Raw genomic sequence first — 17,462 nt, 5'->3', positions numbered from 1 at the left:
TTAATTCCCCTTTACTTATATATGATCATTTAATAAAATATTGTCCAGTTCTTGCTTAAGAATACCATAAATTGCATTCAGATATCACTATAGCAAGAAAATTGGTAGGAGCCCTTCTTGGAATCAGTGGAACGTTCCCTCCAACTTGTTGACAGCTATAGCATTTGATAACCCTTTTTGTTGTACAAATGAGCCAAGGTAGGAGGATACTCCTTTTAAACATTATCATGGGAGTTATTTTCTTGTGCTCTTCCAGTTTTGAGTGATTTGGGTGAACCTTGAGCCTGATCATCATGCCGTCCTTCAGGCTGGGGAGAGGATGAGACAGGGGCTGTGCTTGCTGGGCCGGCCTCCCTGGCCTGGCGGCTGTGCTGCGGGCCGCTGTGCCTCCTGCTTGCCCTCGCTCTTCCCAGTGCAGCCCTAACAGTTCTGCAGGCGTTCGCCGCTCTACACTGACTCTTGACAAAAAATCACACGCTATATGTTCTTGTTGGGTAAAAGAAGTCATTAAATACATGACTAAACATACCTGTTACAGCATTTTGTGCTTTTTGTTCTTTGTATGATGGAAATAATACAGTCTTGAGGATTAAATTTATTACTTACTATGTGCAAAAATACTTCAAATAATAGCACCTGGCTTGTGTTTTTAGCTATTTTTAAGTCATCCTTCACACACGTGTATTTCAGAATAGGATTCAAAGCTGTCCAGAAAAGTCTCCCCACCTCCTGCCCCCGCCCTCACTCTCTTGTAAGGGAACTCCTCCCGCTTCTAGTTTTTCTGTGTCTTTCTGTAGTTTCTTCCGGCAAATATTGTACACACACATTCTTTTTCCAGCAGCCCTGTTCACATGGTGCCGTCGTGCTCAGGCTTTCCCCCTCTGGACTCAGGTTTGCAGATTTATTCCTGTCTGGACAGCTGCACCGTCCTCTCCCGTGTCAGACCCTGTCCCCGAAGGTCAGCCCTATGGGAACGGCGCACAGTGAATTGCCCTGCGTGGTGGGCCTGTGTGTTCTCCCCCACGAGCGCGGATTAACCTGGGCCACTGTGCGCAGGCACTGCCCCACAGCCTGCCGTATGGGGGGCATCTGCCCGGTTAAAGCTCCACCAGCAGAGAGGCACTGCCGGTTTCCCCAGAGCCCAGCCACTAAAGTGTGTTAGACAACAGACTTTGATCTTATTGACTGAATCAGTAATATGGTTTCTAGCACAATGTAATTTGCATTTCTCTACATGATTAAGAGATTTGTGTTTTATTTTCTCTGAGCTATTATTTTTATCCTTTTGGCTTTGGTGGTCTTTTTGATATCCTGAAGCTCTTCATATAGTCAGGGAATTAGTTTTTTTGTGATGAGTTGCAGTGTTGTTTTTTTTTTTCCCATTTGTTTGATAAAAATCCTGTAGCAAAGTTAAAAAACAAAACATTTAGAAATAGTTAAATCTATCATTTGGCTTTCCCTACTCCAAGATTTTAAAGGGTGTCTCGCCTTTTTCCTTAGTACGTTTTAGACTTTTTTTTTTTTTTTTTTTTTAACATTTCTCCCTTTGATCCATTTGGCGTTTGCTGTCAGGACTTTAGCTCCAGCTCACCCTCGCATCTCCAGGGTTGCTGTTTCCCCACCGTTGTCCGCAGGCCCCTCTGGGGTTGCCCGGAGCTGCACTCAGTCCTGGTCAGCACAGGGGCTGGGCTCTGCTTCTGATCCCAGGGTCCTGTTCCTTGAGGCTGTCTGTCTGGGGGCTCCTGGCCATTCTCGAGATCTCCTGGCCATTTTCGTTTTTCTATGTAAATTTCAGAATCAGTTTGTCTAAATTAAAAAGAGTCTAGGTATGTTTATTGGAATCGCATTAAATTTATATTACCTAAGGTAAAACTCACATTTTAAAGGAAGGGTTCTATCTAACTGTCCGATAACTCTCCTTTTGTTCCTTAATTTCCTTTCAGATTTTCTTCCCGTAGCTCAAGTAAAATGATTGTTGCTGTAGCTTTTTGTTGTCTAGTTGCTAAGTCGTGTCCAGCTCTTGCGACTCCATCTACTGTCACTTAGTCCTGACGTAGTGACACCTTCTCTCTCGAGACCAGAGTGTGTGTACATGAGGGTGTACAGACACACGTCTTCTTCCACGAACTGCGGCAAAATATCAGTCTCTAAACCTACCATGTACTGGAGGAGGCATCCAGGCTCAAAGCCCGCATGTGCCTTTGGCTCATGATGGCCTTGTGTCTGGCCTGAAGTAAATCCTTCCCCTTACGTGGCCTTTACCTTCCATGTGCTCAGCCTTTGTGTTGACATTTTAGGGGCCCTCACCCGCGCCAGTCCAGGGTGAAATCAGTCATATGGTGTCAGAGTCTTGTTCTGGGAAAAAGCGACTCACATACTTGACATGGGACCTGAGCCTTGAATTTCCAGTTTAAAAGCATAACTTTGTTCGTTCTTTCTCTTCTTTCCTCATCAGTCTGTCATTTCCCGTTTAAGTTCTATGGCTAGAAGTATGGCTTTTTACATCTATGTTTTGGAGTGATTTATTTCATGAACCCGTCGCTTGTTTTCATCTATATAACGTCTCATCGTGTGTGATTCTGGGTGGGGCGTTTCTGGTGTTTGCCTGTGAGCTCTGGAAGCCAGCACCCCAGGCTGTTGCGTCTAGCTGCTGTGCTTCCACCCTTGGTTAGGGCACCAGCGTGCTGGAGTGCGAGTCTCTCTGGTACGTTATTTGGGCATCTTAAAGTTTCAAACACTATATCTTGACAAAGCTGTTTTATCTGACTGCTGTTTTTCCCTGCAGAAGTGCTGACTGCAGGCTCCCCCTGGGTTCTTAAATTGTGTGTGATTCGTAGAAACTGACTTGTAGAATTCCGAGGCTGTCCTCACTGTCTTTGAACCCAGGTTTTTAACAAGTGGTGTCCCAGTCTGTTCCCCCATTTGACAAGCTAGGGGCTGACTTCTTTAGAAATCAATAAGTTGTAGATGTCAGGATTCTTCTGGTGAAAAGAGGAAACTGATTTCTGTGTAGAGGATACATCAGTTGTTTCTATGGAGACATTAAAGACTCAAGTAAATGTTTATAATTAGAGCTCAGGTGTTCTGGGAGAGAGCTGAGGGAAATACATGGTAAGTATGCGGTGAGCCTGAAGGAAGTTCCAGAAGGTGAGCCACATGTTAGCAGAAGTGTGATGATGGGTCCTTGACTTTTTCTTTTGGAACAGGAGGAATGAGAAAGTAACAAGTTTACTTTATGTTTGGATGTTTTCTGTTTATTTTGCAGCTTTTCATGCAACACCCAACACTTACAAGCGGAAGAACACAGAGACGGCCCTTGACAACAAGCCTTGTGGCCCCCACTGTTACCAGCACTTGGTAAGCACGTGCGGGGGGTTCTGGAGGGAGTGGAGAAGTCTGAATTTTGAGTTTTCGTGAGGTCTGTGAAGTCAGCGGTAAGCTGCTGTTCCCGTACTGTTACTGGCCACACGATAGGCAGAGGTTTCTCAGCCGCGTTTCTTGGGAGCTCGTACCTACTGCACATCCTAGTCCTTTGTTGCCTTGCGCTATTCTTTACCAGTGTTAGTCTCTTCAGCAGTGGATGCAGGTCTTAGGATCCAAGACTCTCGTGCCTTCCGCCAGCCTTAGAGCTTGGGAAGCGCAGAGAGCCCGCCCAAACCCCAGCAGCACAGAAGTGTCCGAGCCTTGCTCAGAGCCATCGCCCTTCTGTGAACTGCAGACCTGCTGTAGTTTAGCGCATTATATGTAGCTCCCAGAGATGAGGGGTGTGTGTGGTGTGTTTTTTTTTTTTTTTTTGTAATGATGGAGAGAAGGTAAGGGTTTAGGAAAATATGAGGTAGAAAAGTTGCTTTTTATGGGTACTATCTTATTTTTACCATTTCCCCTCTTTGAACCAAGCCACTCCTACCTAGGAACTAAGTGGGTATATATTGCCTGTTGGATTTTGGACAGAAGATTCATTGAATGGCACCTACAGAAGGTATCCTATTTTTAAGCAATTTGGTTTTTGTAGAATGAAGTATAAAACTGTTGGCTGCTCTCAAACTTCTCCCTTCTATTGCCACTAAAAATGGAATTCTTGAGCACTGTTGTATAGTATTCTTTACAGGGCAGCATTTTATTTGGCTCACCTAAAGTGTGTCTGTGGTCTCTCTAATCCGTGCTCTTACCGTTGTTGTATACTTTCCGAGGCGGGGTTATTGCGCCTGGCAGCGCAGACTGTGACCCTCACCGCCTGTCCCTCAAGGGCCTTTCATGTCTTCCTGGGGCTGTGCATCCCTCACAGGGAGAAAGGGGCAGAAAAGGGACGGATGGAGCACGTGTGCGTCTTGTATTCTTCTTGTATACTTCCAATGCTTCCATAGATAAATGAGTGTTAGCTTACGAAGTCCCAAGACAGGAAAGGCTGACTTTAGATGCACACTGGGTGTATGGCTCCTCTTAAAGTTCACTTTTAAATAGACTGTGTTTCCTAAAATATATTCTGTATTTTAACTCCTAATCTCAGTTAGTACAGAACTGTCTTGCCTGAGTTTGTAGAAGCCATATTTATTTTTCTCAAATCTTCAAACCATGGAAAGCAGATAGGAAAATGATTGTCTTTAGATGTGACTGCCTTTGAAAAGCAGATACTGATAAGTTTGACTAACATGCTTACCCAATCCTTTTCTTCCTCCTCTGCCAGAACGAGCTGTAGAACTTGACTTTCATGTCTCCGCTCTTGCTGTTGTAGGAGGGAGCGAAGGAGTTCGCTGCGGCCCTCACCGCCGAGCGGATCAAGACCCCCCCGAAGCGCCCGGGGGGCCGCCGGAGAGGCCGGCTTCCCAACAACAGCAGCAGGCCCAGCACCCCCACCATCAATGTGCTGGAGTCGAAGGACACGGACAGTGACCGGGAGGCGGGGGCCGAGACTGGCGGGGAGAGCAACGACAAGGATGAGGAGGAGAAGAAGGACGAGACCTCGAGCTCCTCGGGTGAGGCTGCGGCCGGGCCCCTGCTGCTCGCGGGGCTCTGGGCTGCTTTGGTCCGCGCTGTGCTGGGGGCCGGGTGCTCTGCTGAGCCGTTAGTTTCCAGCGTGGTGAGACCCCCAGGAGCAGGGCTGGGGGCTCCCTGCTGCTGTCTTTGCCCTGCACCCAGCACTCACCTGTGGTGGTGTCCGTGCGGGTTATTTGAAGGTTGAGGATCCAGTGTATTCTCACACTCTGGGTGGTTTTCCTTTTGCCAGTTTTCTCAGGCAGCGCATAAAGAAGTCTGATCATTCGGATGACCGTTCTTGATGGTCTGCGGGTGGGTGGCATTGGTTAAGAGAAGGCAGCCCAACTCCTGACTAGTACGTTGCCGGTTGTCCTTTCAGCCCTTTGCACCCTACCGTGAACAGCAGCCGCGGAACCCCATTTGCTCTCACTTTAGAAGACTGTTCAGGGGAGCCTGCTGCCATGCCTCCACGGGGAGGAGCTCCCTGATAGTTTCTGGCCTCAGTGCGCCCTCACACCTGCCTCACTGCCTGCGAAGCACACCCGAGCTCTGCGCCTTGATACTCTTCTCTAACTGCCACGCCATGCCTCCCTCCCTCCCTCCCTCCCTCCACTTGCCACTTCTTGAGCAATGCCTGTTAACTTTGGTTTTGTAGAAGCGAATTCTCGGTGTCAAACGCCAATAAAGATGAAGCCCAACACGGAGCCCCCCGAGAATGTGGAGTGGAGCGGCGCCGAGGCCTCCATGTTCAGGGTCCTCATCGGCACCTACTATGACAACTTCTGTGCCATCGCCAGGCTCATCGGGACCAAAACATGTCGACAGGTGAGCATGGCCGAGAAAGCCACCAGCAGAGACCTTCAAACGGACAAGCATGTGGGCACTGTCCAGACCTAGGAACATTCCTGGCTATCAAGTTCCTGTTCATCTGAAAAGAATTTTTTTTTTTTTTTTTTGCTGAGAGGGAACTGAAAGAGATGCTGCAGGCAGGTGGCAGTGGGTTTCAAAAACCCAGAATTTAGATGTAGCCTTGTGACTCTTGGGGCTTCCCTTTTAGCTCAGATGGTAAAGAATCCGCCTGCAATGCGGGAGACCTGGGTTCCATCCCTGGGTCGGGAAGATCCCTTGGAGGAGGGAAGGGCTACCCACTCCAGTATTCTGGCCTGGAGAATCCCATGGGCTGTATAGTTCATGGGGTCACAAACAGTTGGACACGACTGAGCGACTTTGACTCGTGACTTGAACAGAGAGTAACCGCAGCAGCGCCACGGGACAGAGTGGAGTGTGTGTGGGAACGAGCGGGAGACCGGTTGCTCACACAGACGGCCCTCATGGCACGTGGCTGTGCTTCCCTGCCAGGTGTACGAGTTTCGAGTCAAAGAATCCAGTGTCATCGCACCGGCCCCCGCCGAGGACGTGGACACTCCTCCCCGGAAGAAGAAGAGGAAACACCGGTGAGCGTGCCGGGGGAAGGCCAGGGTGGCCTGGCTGGCTTCCTCAGGCCGTTGCTGCCGTTTTCCTGAGACCCAGCGGCTGGTCTGTAGGTTTGGTGTGTTGAGTTATAGTTAAGGTTATATTTTCATTTCAGAGAACTATTTAGTAGCCTCTGCAGTAAAGGCACGAGCATTTGTGGTGTGTCTTGGGAGCCTGTGAGCTCCAGAGCCAGTTTCCATGCTAGAGCCCGGGTTTGCTGGGTGTGTGGCGTTGACTCCGATACTCTTCACGGCCACCCCACCATCACCCTGGCGGAGCGGGTGGCGGGGCGGTGAGGGCGGCAGGCCACTGCCTGCGCAGATACGGAAAGTGCCCGGACGCACTGTTGTAACCTCCAGGGTTTTTAGAGAGAAGCATAGCTGGGTGTTGGGTAAGGGAACACTTAGATTCTACCTCAGAAGTGGTCTGCATGTTCATATTACATTTCTTTGATAAGTAATTTAATAACTTAGCTTTAGTCGATACTTTTGCATTTTCTGTTTGGATTATTTATTTCTGCCCAGATAGCTCAATTGAAATGATTAAAGATTCCAGAAATTAGTGTGCTGTGTCAGTACCCTCCATGGAGAATGCGCTGCGGCCCATGGCGGGCTGGCTGCTCCACGTGCGCCCAGGTCACGAGGGTGGTGTCGTTTGTGTTTTGCAGGTTGTGGGCCGCACACTGCAGAAAGATCCAGCTGAAGAAGGGTTAGCATCTTTCCATTCAGCCTCCTTACTAACTCGCTGTCTCCTCCTCACGTGTCTTAGAATACTAACTGGATTAGAGTTTGGAATGTTCAGATAGACCTGACTTTGTGCATTAAGCCAGTTTAGACGGAGGCCACCTGTTGGCTAGAGGAGAACTCTGGGAGCCGGACTGAGGTGTGACAGTGCCCGGGGGCTCCCTGGCTCTTGGTGGGCGGGGGCGGGGTGCGTGTGCCTACCGGGCATGTGGCCGCCTCCGGCTCCGGGACTGACGCGTGCTCTTGTCTGTGCAGACGGCTCCTCCAACCACGTTTACAACTATCAACCCTGTGACCACCCGCGGCAGCCTTGCGACAGCTCGTGCCCCTGTGTGATAGCACAGAATTTTTGTGAAAAGTTTTGTCAGTGTAGTTCAGAGTGTAAGTACTTGTTGTCTTGATGTCATTGCGTGAGAAGTAAATTGACTGTTGGTCAGGAATTTAAAACTAACTTCAGTCAACACGAGGGCATCATGGCAACCCCTGTGGTGTTTCCTTTGGGAAACTCACACACGCCACAAGCCTGTGTGGAGCCCAGCCAGTCTGCCTGGCTGAGGCACATAGTCGGGCAGGTGAGGCCAGCATGGATTAAAGGAACTTTGTATTGTCTTTGATCATTTACCTTTTGAATCATAGTAAAGTTGGCACAGAATGGAAGGCAAATCTAGAAATGGCTCCCCAGTACTTTCCGGACACTAGAGATTCTCATGAGTTAGTGGGTCTGCTCTTGAGAGGGAAGGCCTGTAGTGGCATCTGGGTGAGGTCGGCAGTTGTGCACTGAAGCCTGGACAGCAGGGAGGCCCCTAGAGCCCTGACTGAGAGCCCTGGGTGCCCCGCGGTCCAGAGCCCGCCTCCCCGCGTGTGCGATCACTGCACTGTAAGTACACAGACCGCCTCTCACTCCAGTGGCGAAGCAGGAAGGCGGCGGTCGGTGTCCGTGTGGATGGCCCTGACGTTCCTCTCTTCCCTTGCCTGTGTGACGACGGTGGGAGAGTAAAGGGGCCGCGAGGGCTCGGTGAGGTCGTCGGGCTCAGCGTCGGGCAGTTCTCACCTGACAGAGGCGTCTCTCTGAAGGTCAGAACCGCTTTCCCGGCTGCCGCTGCAAAGCCCAGTGCAACACCAAGCAGTGCCCGTGCTACCTGGCCGTCCGCGAGTGCGACCCCGACCTCTGCCTCACCTGCGGCGCGGCCGACCACTGGGACAGCAAGAACGTGTCCTGCAAGAACTGCAGCATCCAGCGGGGCTCCAAGAAGGTAGGAACGGGTGCTGCAGGGGGGGACTAACTGTCCCAACTAGGGGGTTTGTTGCTGAGCGTACGAAACTCCCAGCACGTTCTAGGTTAGCTAGCTTAGTTTTTTAGGGGAGGCGGACAGTAAAAAAGACCTGTCATTGGAAATGACCCTGATGGTGGGAAAGGTTAAGGGCAGGAGAAGGGGACGACAGAGGATGAGATGGTTGGTTGGCATCCCCGACTCGATGGACAGGAGTTTGCTGGTGATGGCCTGGCGTGCTGCAGTCCATGGTGTTGCAAAGACATGACTGAGGGACTGAACTGACCTGAGCACTTTTGTGTGTTAACTCCTTAGTCGTCCTGACTCTGTGAATTAGGAATAATCATTAAGCCCAGAGTTCTGAGACTCAGAAGGAAAGGAGCCGGGCTCCTAGCAGGCATTTTAGCCCCGGACCCCAGCTGCGTGCGGCGTAGTCAGCTCCTAGGGCCCCGACTGAGCGTGCAGTGTAACTGAGATGGCACTGTTGTCAGAAATTCTGGCACCTCTGCCGGAAATCATGTATGGCACTGGCTTTACTTTTTCTGTCTGTGGTGTTAGCAGGCATTCAGACGGTTTTACTCTAGGTCCTCACGTCACAGTGAGGACAGCATTGCCCATGGACCCCCATTCAGCCGTGAAAACTCATTTCTTCCCCAGTCCTAAACCTCCTCTCTTGTACAACAAAACCCTCCTTTGTCATCTTTCTGGACATCTTTTACCTCCTCAAACAGAAAACTCTGTAGATATTTCTTTTACCAATTAGGTTTCATTTGCTTAACAGTATCTTGCTGGTCAAGGAGGCACTTGGTGAATTGCCCTGACGGGAGCGTAGGCCAGGTCAAAGCACAGCTCAGGAACCTGGGGATCAGGGAGTCTCCTTTAAAGACATAAGCAATGTGGAATGAAAGCATGATAGTCAGCCTGGTGAAAAGGCAGGGCTTCGGGCCTAGTTCCCAAACATGGTCTATCTGTAAAATTGACAGCGGTGATCACCTTGCCTGAGCACAGGAGTGCTGGCCCCTGGGGTTCTGTGCAATCATGAGGAAGGGCTGTGGAACAGTGCCCAGGAAGGAGGGACAGCGCTTTGAGGGGAAAAAAGGCTGGTGGCCCACCAGGCGGGGTGGCGACTGGCCCAGGGGAGGTGGAGGGGGGACAGGCGGCCTGTGAAGCTGCCGGTGGAGTCGGGGATTCACGGCTGAAGGGCAGCTGGGCACGCACATGCAGACCAGCTCAGGGCCACCAGCTCAGGCGACACCGTTTTTCCTTGAGGCAGACACTTAGGCTCTGTACTGGGTTTACAAAAAAACAATACGTGGCTTCTGCAGCTTGTCGGCCCCTCTGGTCACACGGGGGATGCTGACCCCCACACCCCTCTGTGGCTGAGTCACCCCGGTTCATCCTGTGGTCTAATCTGTGCAGTCACGTTCTTCTTTGACGATTGTGTTTATTCTCTAGCATTTACTGTTGGCACCGTCTGATGTCGCAGGCTGGGGGATCTTCATCAAAGACCCTGTACAGAAAAATGAATTCATCTCGGAATACTGTGGAGAGGTAAGGCCGGGCCCCCCAGTCAGCCGCAGACAGTGGGATGGCCACTGTGCTCACGTGGTGTCACCTGTAATATGGTTTGGACTGAGTTTCATTGGGCACTGGGTTTGATTAGAGATGAATATAAATACCTTTTCAGCTGATACTCGTGGGTTTGGTTTGCTTGGAAGCTACACCGCTTCAGTCCTTGTAACATTCAGCTTTTTATCACCTGGGAACGAGGGGGAGAACGAGAACTTTACGACGACGAGTCTCTATTTAATCCGTAGCCTAACTGATAAACTAAAGCATCGTTTCTAGGTTGTTAAGTTAGGGCAAACCCTGGGGCTGGCTGCATTTTGTACCAAGTAAAAAAGACTAAGGTTACTCACGTTCTCCAGGCGGTTACTTTAAAGCTGTGGAAGTATTTTTAAGTCAGAGTCCTTAAAACACCACTGTTCTCTGACAAAGAGAAATTGGCCAGTGACCCTCTGCTGAGTGTCATCAAGGTCCCAAACGTTGCAGACGAGCTGGGTGTCTGCCAGGCTCACCTGATCGTGAATCCCCTTACCCCGTGTCTGTCTTTTCAGATTATTTCTCAAGATGAAGCAGACAGAAGAGGGAAAGTATACGACAAGTACATGTGCAGCTTTCTGTTCAACTTGAACAACGGTACGCTGCGGGGCCAGTGCCCCTCTGGGTCCCAGGTTGCGCCTCAGGTCCCTCCAGGGGCGGAAGCAGCAGAGATGACACGAGGGGTCCCCGGTGTCAGCTGTTTGAAGGGGGCTGAGCTTAGGAACAGGCTGTTTGCTGGAGGGCGTCCCTGGTGGCTCAGATGGTAAATAATCCACCTGGAGTGCGGGAGACCTGGGTTGGGAAGATCCTTGCAAGAAGGGAAAGGCTGCCCACTCCAGTATTCTTGAGCTTCGCTGGTGGCTCAGATGGTAAAGAATCCACCTGCAATGCAGGAGACCTGGGTTCGATCCCTGGGTTGGGAAGATCCCCTGGTGAAGGAAATGGTACCCATTCCAGTGCTCTTGTCTGGAGAATTCCCTGGACAGAGGAGCCTTGGGGGTGCCTACATTCCATGGGGTCGCAAAGAGTCGGACACGACTGAGAGACTTTCCCCCAGGTTGGAGGAGTGTAATGCGTGGCGTGGGGGGTCCTGTGGTGTGCAGGGAGGGGCCGTGGTGGCCCCGGGCTCTGAGCCGTCCTTGGCTCTCCTCCTGCGTCCCTCCTGCCACGGCTACCAGTCGGCGCCTCTCTTCTGGGAGGGCCTGGAGCCCCGCCCTGTGAAGCACCTCCTCAGCTTCCCTGGGGGTCCCGAGGACTGACAGGGACATGCGCGTGCAGACCCTGATCCCGGGGGAAGGGGTCGGGTCAGTCAGGTCCCCGCTCCACACCTGTGCTACTCTGGGGGTCTCGCCACTGAAACCAGTGGGAACAAGTGGTCTGCGTGTTCCATAACCAGTAACATGAAAAAAAACTAATTTGAAGACACTTATTATGATGTTGGGAAGAATTTCATTTTAACCTAGGGACAGCATTTTCTTCCAGAGGTCATTTCTTACCAGTGAACCAGGTTGAATGATTTACTTGCTTTTGAAGGCAAACTCTAAAGAACAGTAACCACTTATATTTTTATAGAATCACAATAACCTTGTGTTTATTGATTTAAAACATTGTTTGCTGGGTTACGCTTATTTTTTTCTCTTTAGATTTTGTGGTGGATGCAACCCGCAAGGGTAACAAGATTCGTTTTGCAAATCACTCAGTAAATCCCAACTGCTATGCAAAAGGTACGTGCTCCGAGGCGGGGGGAGTCCCCGCAGGGCGCTGTGAGTGGTTCTGGGCTCCTTACCAGACTCCCATCCCGGGCCGTCCTCACCGATGCCTTGACCCCATGCCTCTCTTTGCAGTGATGATGGTCAACGGCGATCACAGGATAGGGATTTTTGCTAAGCGAGCCATCCAGACTGGTGAAGAGCTGTTTTTCGATTACAGGTTCGTTTCTAGTCTTTTCTGCCTGGACGCTGAGCTCTGGCCAGAGGCCGGCTTCGGGCTCCGGGCTGGGCTTCCATCCGGGGCTGGTACTGTGGGCGGTGCTGGGAGCTAGGGTGTACTGCTGGGGTAATGGTGTTTCCAGTATAAAGTCATGCTTTTTAGAAGTTGAAAAAATACAGAAAGCTCCATTTTTACCTTCAGGGTCAGTGCCTGCCATCAGGGTGCTGAGCACAGGCTCCCAGGGGGTAGTTATGCCGCTGGGCATCCGGCTGGCAGTTTATACTGTCAAGTTCTGGGGAAAATTGACAAGTTATAGAATATTTAAATATAGTCAGAGGAATGTTTAGTTGAACAAATCCTGTGGCTGACTATACATCCCATCGAGAAGCTTGGTATTCTGTGTAGAATTGTCTTAAACTGGGGCCTGTGTGGAGCTGTTTCCAACCCAGATCTTCCCAGGAGGAGCAGCTGGGTGGAGCACCTTTCTTTGGGGGACCCGTAGGGCTCACCTGGTGGGAAGAATCGCAGGCATCTATCTCTTCTTGCCTCTGTGCTATCCTGGCTTCAAGGGGCCCGTGGCCGGCTCTGGCCCGCTCACTAAGGTTCTCTGCACTCCCTGTGTCTGGCCTCAACACTGGCCCCCTCTGCGGGCCTGCCTTCCTGGGCAGTTGGTTTCAGGGGCAGGGGGCTGGCTGGGGAAGGGGCGTTATTGCCAGTTCTGTCCAGCTCGGCTCCTTTGTGCAGGCAAGCAGTAACGGGCTCGCGTGTGCCTTGCCGAGCGGGCTGGGTCTCACCCCACGCTGCAGGGCGCTCACTTGTTCCTCCCGCTGTTTCAGATACAGCCAGGCCGACGCCCTGAAGTATGTGGGCATCGAAAGAGAAATGGAGATCCCTTGACACGTGCTACCTCCTCCCCCCTCCTCTTGGAACAGCGGCCTTAGCTTCAGGAACCTCGAGTACTGTGGGCGATTTAGAAAAGGAAAATGCAGTTTGAAATTCTGAATCTGCAAAGTACTGTAAGAATAATTTATAGTAATGAGTTTAAAAAAATCAACTTTTTATTGCCTTCTCACCAGCTGCAAAGTGTTTTGTACCAGTGAATTTTTGCAATAATGCAGTGTGGTACATTTTTCAACTTTGAATAAAGAATACTTGAACTTCTCCTTGTCTTTGTCAGTGTTACACCGCCTCCCCAGCTGGTTTTAGAAAAGGACTGAGTGATGGGCACCCCTTTGTCAGAAGCCATCCCGGGAATCTGGGTGTAACACATATTGCCTGTATTAGGCAAATTAAATACTATTGCACATGTTATCATATACCACACATACTGGCTAAGGAGACGAGGACCCAGTAAGTGTTCACTGCTTGCATCCGAGACCAGGGTGCACGCGGTGCGTCCCGGTGCCGAGGCCTGCAGGTGCCTGCCCTCTGAACCTCATTCTCCAAAACGACAGGCAATTCCTGCGATCTAGCTCTAAATACCACTAGATACAGCCCTTTAGAAACCTGACGGGGACAAGCAGACTACTTCTAAATCTCAAAGGAGTAAGAAACAACCTTACCGTCCCGGGAAACAGGGAGCTGCTCCTCAAGCCGGGCAGTGGCAGGAGTGCCCAGGGCGGCAGCGATCAGTAAGTTTCCACTGATTTGTAGCATGACTGGGAAGCTCAGATAAAACACCTTCCTTTCCAGTTACGCAAACATGGATGAGGCTGGTTTCTGCTGTCTCGATGCACGAGCCCTGTGACCTGAGTTCTGGGATACAGTTTATTCACCCTTGGCTTTGGCAGTGGAAAACTGCACGTGTGTGTCTCCTGTGTCCCCTCATCTTCCCTGCCACCTGCTGAGACCCCTGGTCTCTGTGCTCTACCCAAGAGGTGTCACTGACCAGTTTGGGAAGTCGCCCCCGAGCTTGCCCGATCGCCACGTGCCACCCTTGGCACGTGGCGCCCGTGAAGCCCGTTTGTTCCCCGTCATGTGACCAGAGGCAGCAGAAGACAGCAGCTGCCCTGATGGAGGGCGGGGCTTGGGAGCACCGCCCGGTGTGTGCGCTTCGCACAGCGGGCTTTCATTCCTCAACAGGCAGCGTACCTCCAGGAACCAGTCCACTCACCTCACGGATATGGAGATCCTGACCAGAAATCCTGGCCTGCAGCCACAGCCACACCTCACGTGATCGAGAGCATCTTTAGCTTGTCAGCTTGACTCGTTCCTTTACCTGGAATGGGGGAGAGAAAGAGCTTGACACAAGGTACTCAATTCACACAGAACACCAAGTTTAAATATGTGCTTTTTTCTCTTCCCCTCGCTCTCCCACCGAGGTAGTAATTGACATTGTTTGAGCCTGGTGGGTTTAGTTCCCCGACGGGGGGAACCAAGAAGAGCTATGTGGAATGAGTGTCCACATCAGCGGATGCATAAGCATCAGGATACGGATGCAGTCACGGTTGCCATGGTTTAGGGAGCTCACACCTTGTCCACTGAGGAGAAAGAGCCCAACAACAGGCTGTCGAGCTGGTCAGCATCTGTGGTCCCTAAGCTTTTCCCCAGTGGTCACGAAGACCCACATGTCTGACCGCAGTCCTGACGTCCAAGTACAGGCAGCAACTTGGACTCCGACTAACTGCCACAGGCTAATTTGAAGGCGCCATCACATCATTCTGCGCGACAAAATTATCAACATTTTGAAGTTTATTTTTTTTAAAATGTAATCCTCTACCTAGAAACTGCTTCCTATTTCTCAGTATTGTCTGGATCCGTCAACCTCCAGACTTGAGAGTACCCAGTCAATGACTCCAACTCTGGATTCCCACCTCTGCCCAAGGCGTTCAACTGCCCGCCTCTGCTGCCAAAAATCAATTCACAGATAGGTGTCATTTAGATTTGTAGGTTGCAGGTAGGATCTTCCGGACCCAGGGATTGAACCCAGGTCTCCTGCACTGCAGGCAGATTCTTAACTTTCTGAGCCACCAGGGAAGCCCACTTTAGATTTGTAGGTAGGTAGGTCATCAAGAAAGGTTTCAAACGAAATTTTGAAAGAACCTAAGTATTCCGTTGGAGGGCTTCTCTGGTGGCTCAGCTGGTAAAGAATCCGCCTTCAATGCAGGAGACCCTCGTTTGATTCGTGGGTTGGAAATGTTCCCCCGGGGAGGGGAGGGGCGGGGGGCATGGCAACCCACTCCAGTATTCTTGCCTGGAGAATCTGCATGAACAGAGGAGCCTGGTGGATTACAGTCCATGGGATTGCAGAGTCAGACACGACTAAGTGCACGCGCGCACGCACACACACATATAGACACATACTCTGCTGGAAGTTGCATAGGCTTTGGGCTCTTCTCAGAATAAGCTCAAATCAACACTTGCTTATTCCTCTGGCCTCTGTTACAAATGATCCAGGGAGGGGTGTGTGTAGTACCTGGGATGAGAAGTGGTCCAACACATCCACGCCACACAGCTTTTTGTATGTGAACCAAAGCTCCATAAAGAAGTTTTAGAAAACTGTCCTCACCTATTTTGACCAAGTCATTGTTCTGCCTCTAGAGAGATGAGATTCATGTGTATAGAATCAAACCACCCAGACAAGTTGTTGCCATTCCTAAAAAAAAAAAAAAAAACATTTTTTAAAAAAGGATTTAGTTAAGAGGGATTTACTTCAAATGAGTCAAATGATTTTTTAGCTGGGTGTGGCAAAATCTTTTTTTCCAAAGGAAAATTAAGATACCTCAATGAATAGGTAGCCCATCTTAAAATACTCAGTGAGTAAATATATTTTAAACTTGGGTGCCTCTCAGCCCTGTATCTCCTCTTGTGGTGTCCCTGGATGCCTCCTACAAAGGCGCTGACCTGTGAGGGCTGGCAGTTTGCCTCTAGGCAGGCGTGAGGTTTGAGAACCCAACCCAGGAGAGGGGCTCCTGGCCCTGGGCTCTGCGTTGCTGCCCCCCTCCTAGGAGAGAGGAGATGGTTCCGTCAGGGGCAGCACTTAAGCGACTGCCCGGAACACAGCTTTCCTTCAGTGAACCAATCCCTGTGGGTTATGCCAAGGCTGCCATACACTACCCCTCTCCCAGGGCATGAACTTCCCAGAGGGCCTGGGTACTAGGCAGCCTTCAGAGGTGGGTGATGGCAGATTCAGAAGGCTACTACTGAGGTTCTGAAAAATGCAGCTCAATGCAGGAGACCCTGGTTTGATTCCTGGATGCCGGGGAACTCAACCCTCGTGGCTTGTATTTGGAGGCCTGGCCATTCTTGTTAGGCTAGGAAGTGGTTTGCAGAATGAAGGCATCAAGTCTGGAACTGCCTTTTATTCCACATCCATTAAACAGGACTTTCACCTAGTGTGAGGGTCAGGGTGGGGGGTATGCACAGGGAACCTCCCATCACCCACCTCCAGTCTGCCTGTGCTCACGGATGTCCTCGGTCTTACCAAGGACACTCTTCACCCTGGAGGAACTCGAGAGACGTCAGTAAAGTCTCATGAAGAGGTCCCTTCCCTGTCTTGAAGGGGAGGGTGGGACGAATTGAGAGGAGCATCAGCACAGATACACTGCTGTGTGAAACAGCTAGCAGGCGGGAAGCTGCTGTGTCCTCTGCGATGACCCCGAGGTCACCCCTCAAGGGGTGGGACGGGGGGAGGGTTTGGGGGAGAGCTCAAGAGGGAGGGGATCTATATCTGATTCACTTTGTTGTGCAGCAGAAACAAACACAACACTGTAAAGCAATTGCACTTCAGTTAAAAAAAAAAACACCACCACGAAGCTCTATTATGTGACCTGGCAACCCCACTCCTGGGCATGTATCTGCGGAGGCTGTCGTCTGGGGTACCTGGACTCCCAACGCTCACCGAGGCACTACTTACAGTAGCTGGACGTGAAGGCAACCTAAATGCCCATCAGTGAATGAACAGATGAAGAAGCTGTGGTGCCTAGACACAATGGAGTATTATCCAGCCACATCAAAGAATGCAACGTCATCTGCAGCAACACGGACGGACTTAAAGACTGTCACACTGAGTGGAGCCAGAAAAAGACACACCATCTAGTATCACTCGTATGTGGAAATCTTAAAAAAAAGGAACAAACGAATGTATCTACAAAACAGAAGACCTACAGATGTAGAGAACAAGCTTGTGTTGAAGATGGGGTAAGGCAGGGGAGGGACAGACTGGGAGACTGGGGCGTATGCACACTGCCACACAGGACAGATGACAAGGACCTCCTGTATAGCACAGGGGACTCTACTCAATACGCTGTAATGACCTGTATGGAGAAGAATCTAGAAGAGTGGAAACAGGTGTAACTGAATCATTTTGCTGCATACCAGAAGCCAACACGTAAATCAACTGCACTCCAATAAAAATTAAAAAAAAAAAAAAAAAAGGCAATTTACCTTCCTACTCTTGCGGGGAGTCAGACGGCAAGTGCAGCAAGCGGCTGTGGCGGTTTACAGTGCGTCTGTCCCTGGGCAGGTGGAC

The 17,462-nt window shown here is 50.6% G+C and overlaps 1 protein-coding gene across 1 annotated transcript in view; it reads left to right on the top strand.

Annotated features, from left to right (window-relative positions):
* EZH2 (enhancer of zeste 2 polycomb repressive complex 2 subunit) overlaps positions 1-13,063 on the top strand; it is a 56,611-nt gene extending 43,548 nt beyond the window's left edge. The window contains exons 9-20 of the mRNA XM_052638459.1: positions 3,266-3,357; positions 4,733-4,973; positions 5,630-5,799; positions 6,334-6,428; positions 7,115-7,155; positions 7,446-7,571; positions 8,265-8,443; positions 9,917-10,012; positions 10,579-10,660; positions 11,707-11,787; positions 11,908-11,992; positions 12,829-13,063. Of these exons, the coding sequence (XP_052494419.1) occupies positions 3,266-3,357; positions 4,733-4,973; positions 5,630-5,799; positions 6,334-6,428; positions 7,115-7,155; positions 7,446-7,571; positions 8,265-8,443; positions 9,917-10,012; positions 10,579-10,660; positions 11,707-11,787; positions 11,908-11,992; positions 12,829-12,889 (1,349 nt within the window). The 3' untranslated portion in view covers positions 12,890-13,063. The remainder of the gene's footprint in view (positions 1-3,265; positions 3,358-4,732; positions 4,974-5,629; positions 5,800-6,333; positions 6,429-7,114; positions 7,156-7,445; positions 7,572-8,264; positions 8,444-9,916; positions 10,013-10,578; positions 10,661-11,706; positions 11,788-11,907; positions 11,993-12,828) is intronic.
* Positions 13,064-17,462: the final 4,399 nt, after the last annotated feature.

This window comes from Budorcas taxicolor, chromosome 4 (genome assembly GCF_023091745.1).
Source record: "Budorcas taxicolor isolate Tak-1 chromosome 4, Takin1.1, whole genome shotgun sequence".
NCBI classification, from domain to species: Eukaryota; Metazoa; Chordata; class Mammalia; order Artiodactyla; family Bovidae; genus Budorcas; species Budorcas taxicolor.
This window is presented reverse-complemented; position numbering and strand designations above follow the sequence as displayed.